The sequence below is a fragment of the Engystomops pustulosus genome, chromosome 6 (genome assembly GCF_040894005.1).
Source record: "Engystomops pustulosus chromosome 6, aEngPut4.maternal, whole genome shotgun sequence".
Lineage (NCBI taxonomy): Eukaryota > Metazoa > Chordata > Amphibia > Anura > Leptodactylidae > Engystomops > Engystomops pustulosus.
Window position 1 is genome coordinate 3,190,159 of NC_092416.1, and position 14,140 is coordinate 3,204,298.

A 14,140-nucleotide genomic window follows, 5' to 3' on the forward strand; every position below is an offset into this window, starting at 1 on the left:
CCCTACAAGTCCATATCAGACTTCTCTGTACACAAAGATTTTTCATATCTGTCCCTAATTATGATACGTGTGAATCCACCTGAATGGTTCTGAGCTGTAAGGTGTTACCATTGTCATAAATAATCTGCAAGGACACATCTGGAATCTGTTCCTTTGTTATATTTATTCCCTTTCTGCTCCATAAAGAATAAAACATTGGACAATACGTTACATATTATCATCGGCTTTCATCATCACTAATCACAGAGTCACTTTCATCATCCTCCACCTCGATACCCCTCAATGCCTTTTTAACCTTGGCCCAAAATAACTTTTGAGCTTGTGGTTCCCTTGGCCATGTAATGTAAGTCTTCTTCAGCATGACCTTCCTCATCCTGTGGTAGGTGGAGAGCTCTCTCAGAGGGATGTCCTCCAAAAGGACTAAAACAAGGACATCTCTCATTTCATCAAACAACTTGTAGCTGGCCAGCTGCATCTCCATGGAGCACCACTCGCTTCGGAGGTAGCTCCGGCTTACCACACACAGGGTTTTCCGACTATTGTGGATGCTATCTACAATGTTGTCTACAATGTCCCTGCCGAGTTGGAAATCCCGATGGTGGAGGCAAAGTCGAAGCCCTTTGGAAGAGCGGCATCTCTCCAGCATGGGCAGCATGGTTTCATATACCCAATCCTCATCCCGGGTGTTGTAGGACACAAAGGCGTCATACTTGTAAAGGTCCTTGTTAGAACTCCAGCGCTCATTCAGCCAGGAGATGAAGAGGAAGTAGTTATACTTGAGACGCCAGTAGGATTTGCTGTAGACGATGGGTATGATGATCAGAAGACACAAGAATGTGAAAGAACAGCAGAACAGTATGAGCTTTTCCTTAAGGTCACAGACATGAGTGTCAAAGTTATGGAAGAACAATGAACGGTCATGGCTACACGTTATGTTAAAAGCGTAGACAACCTGGACACGTGATACATTCACCCATCTTTGGAAGTCCTTGTTATCACAGGTGCACGTCAGGGGACACTTATATATATCAAGATAACTCAAATTGGTCATGTTGTCAAAAATGCTTACATCGATATGTTTCAGCCCATTCTTTGTCAACTGGAGCCTTTTGAGACTGGTGAGATTTGAGAAGACATTCGGGCTCAATGACTGGAGACACATATTCTCCAGGTCCAGGAATCTGAGGTGGACTAAGTTTTTGAAAATTCCTGGTGAGAGATTTTGAACTCCATTACAATCTTCTGCCAAATTGAGAAACGTCAGATTTCCAAGTGCATCAAACACATCAAACCCCAACTGCGTGAGTCTGTTGTTTCCCAGATACAAAGATCGTAGGCTGTGAAGACCTGTGAAGAAACCTTTGGGGATGGCCATCAGACCGTGCGGCTGTTGACTCTGAAGTTTTAAGTCATAGACGTTCCGAAGGTTTGAGAATGGTGTAAGGTTTTGCCGGGAAGTCAGAAAACTTATCTTGTTAGACTCCAAGTCCAAGACCTGCAAGGTGGCTTCTACCCCATGGAACATCCCCCCACTGATATGTTTAATCTGGTTGTTATCTAGATACAGCTTCGACAGACTTTTCATCCCAATGAATGAGCCATTGGTCACTTGCGTAATCTTGTTTCCTCCTAGATCCAAAATGTTCAAGTTCTCTAGATCTTGGAACACCTGTTCAAAAATCACAGAAATCCTGTTATTCCGAAGGAGGAGCGTTCTAAGATTGTTTAAACCCAAGAAGGAATTGTTGTAGAGATCTGTTATCAGGTTGTTATCAAGTCGCAACTTTGTCAGATGTTTTAACCCAGAAAAACATTGTTTACCCAGGAAGATAATATTGTTGATGTTAAGCTTTAACGTCTTCAAATTTGGTGCAAAACTGAAAGCTTTATTGTCCACCGACCAGATCCTGTTGTAGCGGAGAGAAATGGACTGTAAATTGTGGAAGATGGGCCAATGGCGGCAGGACTGTAACCTTTTCAAGAGGTTATGTTCAATAGTCAGGTGTGAGAGTTTGAAGGGCGAGAGGAACGTCAAGCAGTTGAAATTTTTGAGCCTATTGTGTGACAGGTCCAGCTGTATTGCCGAGCTACAATTCATCAGTGTGCCGGGGGGCAAATATGTAATGTTGTTCTTAATTAGGTTCAAGTCATGAATTTTCTTGCCTCTTAAATGAGAACACATCAACTGTAACTTACCTGAAGAGTTCAAGTTTAATCCCGAGTAGTCGATGTTCTCGGGTGCAATGGTGGGATTCTCCAAAAATTTCAGAATGTCAAAATCAGGATTAGATGCTACCTTTAAATACTTTGTGCTATTCAGGTTTACTTTTTGCAAGGAAGAGGAGGTGATGTTGTTGTGCGACAGGTCCAGATATCTAATCTTGACTAGTAAATCCTGGTGGCACTTCAAGTCCCTGAGATGATTTTGGCAGAGGAATAAGGTGGACAAGCTGCTTGGAAGTGGATGAGTGTGAAGCAGGTGGCTGATGTTGTTATCGGACAGGATCAGGTTGTTGAGGTGGCCCAGTGGCTGAAGGACATTGACAACGCTACTAAAGTTACTCAAGAAGTTGCTCGACAGGTTGAGACTTCTCAAGCTGAGAAGAGGTTTGAAGGCCTGAAGATGGATGAAGACAAGTTTGTTCTTACAAAGGAGCAGTGTGGTCAAATTATCAAGTCCATAAAAAACATCCGAAGGTAAACTGCGTAGAAGGTTGAAGGACAAGTCCAAATAAGTCAAACCACTCAAATTTAGAAAGGCCCTGGACTCTACTTTCTGCAGGTAGTTGTACCTGAGGACCAGGCTCTGGAGTTTCGGGAGGTGACTGAAGCTCTTCCACGGTAAAGTGCTGATGTTGTTTAGTGATATATTGAGGTGCACGGCAGAATCGGGGATGTCAGACACAATCCTGTCTATGCTGAATTCATTGCGGTTCATGCAGATAAATGTGTTATTCTGTCCGTATGTCTTGATGCAGTTTCTTAAGCCGTAACTTGTCACAAAGGAGATAAACATTGCTCCAAGGACCAAGGAGACCGTCATCCTTCCTGGAGACCCACCCTGGGGTCCAAACATCATCATTTCCACTCAAGTAATGTCATCATAATCTGCATTCATATGTATATCCAGAAGACACGTCCTGCAGGAGAAGATCGGAGAATCACAAGATGCCTCCAACCCAACACACAATACCCTCATGCCCGGATTCACATGAAAAGAAGAGGCCAGGGTGGACCAATAGAAGGAGCTCACTACATACACATTATACACCACCACTAGGAGGAGATCACTACATACACATTATACACCACCACTAGGAGGAGATCACTACATACAGATTATACACCACCACTAGGAGGAGATCACTACATACAGATTATACACCACCACTAGGGGGAGATCACTACATACACATTATACACCACCACTAGGGGGAGATCACTACATACAGATTATACACCACCACTAGGAGGAGATCACTACATACACATTATACACCACCACTAGGGGGAGATCACTACATACAGATTATACACCAGCACTAGGAGGAGATCTCTACATACACATTATACACCACCACTAGGGGGAGATCACTACATACACATTATACACCACCACTAGGAGGAGATCACTACATACACATTATACACCACCACTAGGAGGAGATCACTACATACAGATTATACACCACCACTAGGAGGAGATCACTACATACAGATTATATACCACCACTAGGAGGAGATCACTACATACAGATTATACACCACCACTAGGAGGAGATCACTACATACACATTATACACCACCACTAGGAGGAGATCACTACATACAGATTATACACCACCACTAGGGGGAGATCACTACATACACATTATACACCACCACTAGGAGGAGATCACTACATACAGATTATACACCACCACTAGGAGGAGATCACTACATACAGATTATACACCAGCACTAGGGGAGATCACTACATACACATTATACACCACCACTAGGGGGAGATCACTACATACACATTATACACCACCACTAGGAGGAGATCACTACATACATATTATACACCACCACTAGGGGGAGATCACTACATACACATTATACACCACCACTAGGAGGAGATCACTATATACAGATTATACACCACCACTAGGGGGAGCTCACTACATACAGATTATACACCACCACTAGGGGGAGATCACTACATACACATTATACACCACCACTAGGGGGAGATCACTACATACACATTATACACCACCACTAGGGGAAGATCACTACATACAGATTACACAAAACCACTAGGGGGAGATCACTACATACACATTATACACCACCACTAGGAGGAGATCACTACATACACATTATACACCACCACTAGGAGGAGATCACTACATACAGATTACACAAAACCACTAGGGGGAGATCACTACATACACATTATACACCACCACTAGGAGGAGATCACTACATACACATTATACACCACCACTAGGGGAAGATCACTACATACAGATTACACAAAACCACTAGGGGGAGCTCACTACATACACATTATACACCACCACTAGGGGGAGCTCACTACATACAGATTATACATCACCACTAGGAGGAGATCACTACATACAGATTATACACCACCACTAGGGGGAGATCACTACATACAGATTATACACCACCACTAGGAGGAGATCACTACATACACATTATACACCACCACTAGGAGGAGATCACTACATACAGATTATACATCACCACTAGGGGGAGCTCACTACATACAGATTATACACCACCACTAGGGGGAGATCACTATATACAGATTATACACCACCACTAGGGGGAGATCACTACATACAGATTATACACCACCACTAGGGGGAGATCACTACATACACATTATACACCACCACTAGGGGGAGCTCACTACATACAGATTATACACCACCACTAGGGAGAGATCACTACATACACATTATACACCACCACTAGGGGGAGATCACTACATACATATTATACACCACCACTAGGGGGAGATCACTACATACACATTATACACCACCACTAGGGGGAGATCACTACATACACATTATACACCACTACTAGGAGGAGATCACTACATACACATTATACATCACCACTAGGAGGAGTTCACTACATACAGATTATACACCACCACTAGAGGGAGATCACTACATACAGAATATACATCACCACTAGGGGGAGATCACTACATACAGATTATACACCATCACTAGGGGGAGATCACTACATACAGATTATACACCACCACTAGGAGGAGATCACTACATACACATTATACACCACCACTAGGGGGAGATCACTACATACACATTATACACTACCACTAAGAGGAGATCACTACATACACATTATAAATCCCCACCAGGGGGAGATCACTACATACACATTATACACCACCACTAGGAGGAGATCACTACATACAGATTATACACCACCACTAGGAGGAGATCACTACATACAGATTATACACCACCACTAGGGGGAGATCACTATATACAGATTATACACCACCACTAGGGGGAGATCACTACATGCACATTATACACCACCACTAGGGGGAGATCACTACATACAGATTATACACCACCACTAGGGGGAGATCACTACACACACATTATACACCACCACTAGGGGGAGATCACTACATACAGATTATACACCACCACTAGGGGGAGATCACTACATACAGATTATACACCACCACTAGGGGGAGATCACTACATACACATTATACACCACCACTAGGGGGAGATCACTACATACACATTATACACCACCACTAGGGGGAGATCACTACATACAGATTATAAACCACCACTAGGGGGAGGTCACTACATACAGATTATACACCACCACTAGGAGGAGATCACTACATACAGATTATACACCACCACTAGGAGGAGATCACTACATACACATTATACACCACCACTAGGGGGAGATCACTACATACAGATTATACACCACCACTAGGGGGAGATCACTACATACACATTATACACCACCACTAGGAGGAGATCACTACATACAGATTATACACCACCACTAGAAGGAGATCACTACATACAGATTATACACCACCACTAGGGGGAGATCACTACATACACATTATACACCACCACTAGGGGGAGATCACTACATACACATTATACACCACCACTAGGGGGAGATCACTACATGCACATTATACACCACCACTAGGGGGAGATCACTACATACAGATTATACACCACCACTAGGGGGAGATCACTACATACACATTATACACCACCACTAGGGGGAGATCACTACATACAGATTATACACCACCACTAGGGGGAGGTCACTACATACAGATTATACACCACCACTAGGAGGAGATCACTACATACAGATTATACACCACCACTAGGAGGAGATCACTACATACAGATTATACACCACCACTAGGAGGAGATCACTACATACAGATTATACACCACCACTAGGAGGAGATCACTACATACAGATTATACACCACCACTAGGGGGAGATCACTACATACACATTATACACCACCACTAGGGGGAGATCACTACATACACATTATACACCACCACTAGGGGGAGATCACTACATGCACATTATACACCACCACTAGGGGGAGATCACTACATACAGATTATACACCACCACTAGGGGGAGATCACTACATACACATTATACACCACCACTAGGGGAAGATCACTACATACACATTATACACCACCACTAGGGGGAGATCACTACATACAGATTATACACCACCACTAGGGGGAGATCACTGCATACAGATTATACACCATCACTACATACAGATTATACACCACCACTAGGGGGAGATCATTACATACAGATTATACACCACCACTAGGGGGAGATCACTACATACAGATTATACACCACCACTAGGGGGAGATCACTACATACAGATTATACACCACCACTAGGGAGAGATCACTACATACAGATTATACACCACCACTAGGAGAAGATGACTACATACAGATTATACACCACCACTAGGGGGAGATCACTACATACAGATTATACACCACCACTAGAGGGAGGTCACTACATACATATTATACACCACCACTAGGGGGAGATCACTACATACAGATTATACACCACCACTAGGGGGAGATCACTACATACAGATTATACACCACCACTAGGGGGAGATCACTACATACAGATTATACACCACCACTAGGAGGAGATCACTACATACACATTATACACCACCACTAGGGGGAGATCACTACATACAGATTATACACCACCACTAGGAGGAGATCACTACATACAGATTATACACCACCACTAGGAGGAGATCACTACATACACATTATACACCACCACTAGAGGGAGGTCACTACATACAGATTATACACCACCACTAGGAGGAGATCACTACATACACATTATACACCACCACTAGGAGGAGATCACTACATACAGATTATACACCACCACTAGGGGGAGATCACTACATACAGATTATACACCACCACTAGGAGGAGATCACTACATACAGATTATACACCACCACTAGGGGGAGATCACTACATACACATTATACACCACCACTAGAGGGAGGTCACTACATACAGATTATACACCACCACTAGGAGGAGATCACTACATACACATTATACACCACCACTAGGAGGAGATCACTACATACACATTATACACTACCACTAGGGGGAGATCACTACATACACATTATACACCACCACTAGGGGGAGATCACTACATACACATTATTCACCATTACTAGGAGGAGATCACTACATACAGATTATACACCACCACTAGGGGGAGATCACTACATACAGATTATACACCACCATTAGGGGGAGATCACTACATACAGATTATACACCACCACTAGGAGGAGATCACTACATACACATCATACACCACCACTAGGAGGAGATCACTACATACAGATTATACACCACCACTAGGGGGAGATCACTACATACAGATTATACACCACCACTAGGGGGAGATCACTACATACAGATTATACACCACCACTAGGAGGAGATCACTACATACAGATTATACACCACCACTAGGGGGAGATCACTACATACAGATTATACACCACCACTAGGAGGAGATCACTACATACAGATTATACACCACCACTAGGAGGAGCTCACTACATACACATTATACACCACCACTAGGGGGAGATCACTACATACACATTATACACCACCACTAGGAGGAGATCACTACATACAGATTATACACCACCACTAGGAGGAGCTCACTACATGCAGATTATACACCACCACTAGGAGGAGATCACTACATACACATTATACACCACCACTAGGGGGAGATCACTACATACACATTATACACCACCACTAGGGGGAGATCACTACATACACATTATACACCACCACTAGGGGGAGATCACTACATACAGATTATACACCACCACTAGAGGGAGGTCACTACATACATATTATACACCACCACTAGGGGGAGATCACTACATACAGATTATACACCACCGCTAGGGGGAGATCACTGCAGATTATACACCATCACTAGAAGGAGATCACTACATACACATTATACACCACCACTAGGAGGAGATCACTACATACAGATTATACACCACCACTAGGAGGAGATCACTACATACACATTATACACCACCACTAGGGGAAGATCACTACATACAGATAATACACCACCACTAGGAGGAGATCACTACATACAGATTATACACCACCACTAGAATGAGATCACTACATACAGATTATACACCACCACTAGGGGGAGATCACTACATACAGATTATACACCACCACTAGGGGGAGATCACTACATACAGATTATACACCTCCACTAGGAGGAGATCACTACATACAGATTATACACCACCACTAGGGGGAGATCACTACATACAGATTATACACCTCCACTAGGAGGAGATCACTACATGCACATTATACACCACCACTAGGAGGTGATCACTACTTAAATATTATACACCACCACTAGGGGGAGATCACTACATACAGATTATACACCACCACTAGGAGGAGATCACTACATACAGATTATACACCACCATTAGGGGGAGATCACTACATACAGATTATACACCTCCACTAGGAGGAGATCACTACATACACATTATACACCACCACTAGGAGGTGATCACTACTTAAATATTATACACCACCACTAGGGGGAGATCACTACATACAGATTATACAACACCACTAGGGGGAGATCACTACATACAGTATATACACCACCACTAGGGGGAGATCACTACATACAGATTATACACCACCACTAGGGGGAGATCACTACATACAGATTATACACCACCACTAGGGGGAGATCACTACATACACATTATACACCACCACTAGGGAGAGCTCACTACATACAGATTATACACCACCACTAGGGGGAGATCACTACATACACATTAAACACCACCACTAGGGGGAGATCACTACATACACATTATACACCACCACTAGGGGGAGATCACTACATACACATTATACACCACCACTAGGGGGAGATCACTACATACAGATTATACACCACCACTAGGGGGAGATCACTACATACACATTATACACCACCACTAGGGGGAGATCACTACATACACATTATACACCACCACTAGGGGGAGATCACTACATACAGATTATACACCACCACTAGGAGGAGATCACTACATACATATTATACACCACCACTAGGAGGAGATCACTACATACAGATTATACACCACCACTAGGAGGAGATCACTACATACAGATTATACACCACCACTAGGAGGAGATCACTACATACAGATTATAAATCACCACTAGGAGGAGATCACTACATACAGATTATACACCACTTCTAGGGGGAGATCACTACATACAGATTATACACCACCACTAGGGGGAGATCACTACATACAGATTATACACCACCACTAGGGTGAGATCACTACATACACATTATACACCACCACTAGGAGGAGATCACTACATACAGATTATACACCACCACTAGGGGGAGATCACTACATACACATTATACACCACCACTAGGGGGAGATCACTACATACATATTATACACCACCACTAGGAGGAGATCACTACATACAGATTATACACCACCACTAGGAGGAGATCACTACATACAGATTATACACCACCACTAGGAGGAGATCACTACATACAGATTATAAATCACCACTAGGAGGAGATCACTACATACAGATTATACACCACCACTAGGGGGAGATCACTACATACAGATTATACACCACCACTAGGGTGAGATCACTACATACACATTATACACCACCACTAGGAGGAGATCACTACATACAGATTATACACCACCACTAGGGGGAGATCACTACATACACATTATACACCACCACTAGGGGGAGATCACTACATACACATTATACACCACCACTAGGGGGAGATCACTACATACAGATTATACACCATCACTAGGAGGAGATCACTACATACTGATTATACACCACCACTAGGGGGAGATCACTACATACAGATTATACACCACCACTAGGGGGAACTCACTACATACACATTATACACCACCACTAGGGGGAGATCACTACATACACATTATACACCACCACTAGGGGGAGATCACTATATACAGATTATACACCATCACTAGGAGGAGATCACTACATACACATTATACACCACCACTAGGAGGAGATCACTATATACAGATTATACACCATCACTAGGAGGAGATCACTACATACTGATTATACACCACCACTAGGGGGAGATCACTACATACAGATTATACACCACCACTAGGGGGAGCTCACTACATACAGATTATACACCACCACTAGGAGGAGATCACTACATACAGATTATACACCACCACTAGGAGGAGATCTCTACATACAGATTATACACCACCACTAGGGGGAGATCACTACATACACATTATACACCACCACTAGGGGGAGGTCACTACTTACACATTATACACTACCACTAGGGGGAGATCACTACATACAGATTATACACTACCACTAGGGGGACATCACTACATACAGATTATACACCACCACTAGGGGGAGATCACTACATACACATTATACACCACCACTAGGGGGAGATCACTACATACAGATTATACACCACCACTAGGAGGAGATCACTACATACACATTATACACCACCACTAGGGGGAGATCACTACATACAGATTATACACCACCACTAGGAGGAGATCATTACATACAGATTATACACCACCACTAGGAGGAGATCACTACATACAGATTATACACCACCACTAGGGGGAGATCACTACATACACATTATACACCACCACTAGGGGGAGATCACTACATACACATTATACACCACCACTAGGGGGAGATCACTACATACACATTATACACCACCACTAGGGGGAGATCACTACATACACATTATACACCACCACTAGGGGGAGATCACGACATACAGATTATACACCAACACTAGGAGGAGCTCACTACATACACATTATGCACCACCACTAGGAGGAGATCACTACATACACATTATACACCACCACTAGGGGGAGATCACGACATACAGATTATACACCAACACTAGGAGGAGCTCACTACATACACATTATGCACCACCACTAGGGGGAGATCACTGCATACAGATTATACACCACCACTAGGAGGAGATCACTACATACAGATTATACACCACCACTAGGGGGAGATCACTACATACAGATTATACACCACCACTAGGAGGACATCACTACATACAGATTATACACCACCACTAGGGGGAGATCACTACATACACATTATACACCACCACTAGGAGGAGATCACTACATACAGATTAAATACCACCACTAGGGGGAGATCACTACATACACATTATACACCACCACTAGGGGGAGATCACTACATACACATTATACACCACCACTAGGAGGAGATCACTACATACACATTATACACCACCACTAGGGGGAGATCACTACATACACATTATACACCACCACTAGGGGGAGATCACTACATACAGATTATACACCACCACTAGGAGGAGATCACTACATACAGATTATACACCACCACTAGGAGGAGATCACTACATACAGATTATACACCACCACTAGGTGGAGATCACTACATACAGATTATACACCACCACTAGGAGGAGATCACTACATACACATTATACACCACCACTAGGAGGAGATCACTACATACAGATTATACACCACCACTAGGGGGAGATCACTACATACACATTATACACCACCACTAGGAGGAGATCACTACATACACATTATACACCACCACTAGGAGGAGATCACTACATACACATTATACACCACCACTAGGGGGAGATCACTACATACAGATTATACACCACCACTAGGTGGAGATCACTATATACAGATTATACACCACCACTAGGAGGAGATCACTACATACAGATTATACACCACCACTAGGAGGACATCACTACATACAGATTATACACCACCACTAGGGGGAGATCACTACATACACATTATACACCACCACTAGGAGGAGATCACTACATACAGATTATACACCACCACTAGGGGGAGATCACTACATACACATTATACACCACCACTAGGGGGAGATCACTACATACACATTATACACCACCACTAGGAGGAGATCACTACATACACATTATACACCACCACTAGGGGGAGATCACTACATACACATTATACACCACCACTAGGGGGAGATCACTACATACAGATTATACACCACCACTAGGAGGAGATCACTACATACAGATTATACACCACCACTAGGAGGAGATCACTACATACAGATTATACACCACCACTAGGTGGAGATCACTACATACAGATTATACACCACCACTAGGGGGAGATCACTACATACAGATTATACACCACCACTAGGAGGAGATCACTACATACAGATTATACACCACCACTAGGGGGAGATCACTACATACAGATTATACACCACCACTAGGGGTAGATCACTACATACAGATTATACACCTCCAGGCCATGCAACAGGTAATGTGACTGCCATGTAATGATACCCCTAGGTGTGATTCCTTAGGGGATGCTACCCATAGGTGATGTGATCCCCAGGTGAATTGACCCCCCCAGATGTTTCAACTGCCAAGGGATGATACCCCCAGTTTAGGTGACCCCAATCACCTCCAGATTATGGTAGGTACCTGAAGAATGTTCCCATAGCCCCTGCTGTAAAAGGGCAGAGGGGCAGTTACTGAAGGCTCTTGCCCTTTGCTTAGGGGCATGACAGGACCGTGGACTATGGGGCCCCCTCTCTTTCTGCAGATTATTAGCAGCTTCTGCTGCAGAGTGTTCCTCCTCGGGGCAGTGTGAATGGTGTCCTATTATACCCCATGGGCGCCTGTGTGTCCCATATAAATGCACCTGTGTGATCCGCTCCTCCTGCAGCGACGTCCCTCATCTGTCTATTTCTTCTCTGTGATAAAAGTCAGGAAGTTCTGTGAAAAAACCCGACCTCCCGCCCCAAACCACAGGAGGGGGGACAAGTCCTCTGCGAGCCCTAGAGCCACACGCGATGTTCTCACCCCTTCTAGTAGGAACATCTGAGGCTCCTAAAAACTAAACAACCACCAAAGCTGAACTGAGAATAAAATGCAGAGGTCCCAGGTCTGACCGGCGCCACAAGAGGAACGGAGGCAACGGGACAAGAAGAGGAACCCAGAAGAGGGAGCAGTGGAAATGATCGCTCGCTGTCAGGTTCTCCCACAGATTATTCCTGGGATCCTGTGATCAAGCAGAAGTCAATTTACCAATGGGATCTGGAGGAATTTTATTGATTTTATTTGGAATTATTTTCTACTTTATTTATAATATTGAGGTTTCCAACTGCTATAAAAAAATAAATAGAATGTGAACACAATCCCTTTAAGTTATTATTGTGAAGGGAGATAAGAGCACCCAGGACAGACTCTGCAGGAGAAGGGGAGTCACAGGGAGATGAGGGCACCCAGGACAGACTCTGCAGGA

General features: G+C 43.7%; 1 protein-coding gene across 1 annotated transcript; it reads right to left on the reverse strand.

The window, feature by feature from the left end:
* LOC140066226 (uncharacterized) lies at window positions 1–13,617 on the reverse strand. Its single transcript, XM_072113771.1, has 2 exons — window positions 13,538–13,617; window positions 1–3,140 (listed from the first exon to the last, which is right to left on the reverse strand). Exon 2 carries the CDS (start codon window positions 3,080–3,082, stop codon window positions 218–220), a length of 2,865 nt encoding a protein of 954 aa, XP_071969872.1. The 5' UTR covers window positions 3,083–3,140; window positions 13,538–13,617; the 3' UTR covers window positions 1–217.
* Window positions 13,618–14,140: the final 523 nt, after the last annotated feature.

Bases quoted from the DNA above. Each gene is read 5' to 3' on its own strand.
- LOC140066226 (XM_072113771.1), bottom strand. From the start codon at position 3,082: ATGATGATGTTTGGACCCCAGGGTGGGTCTCCAGGAAGGATGACGGTC.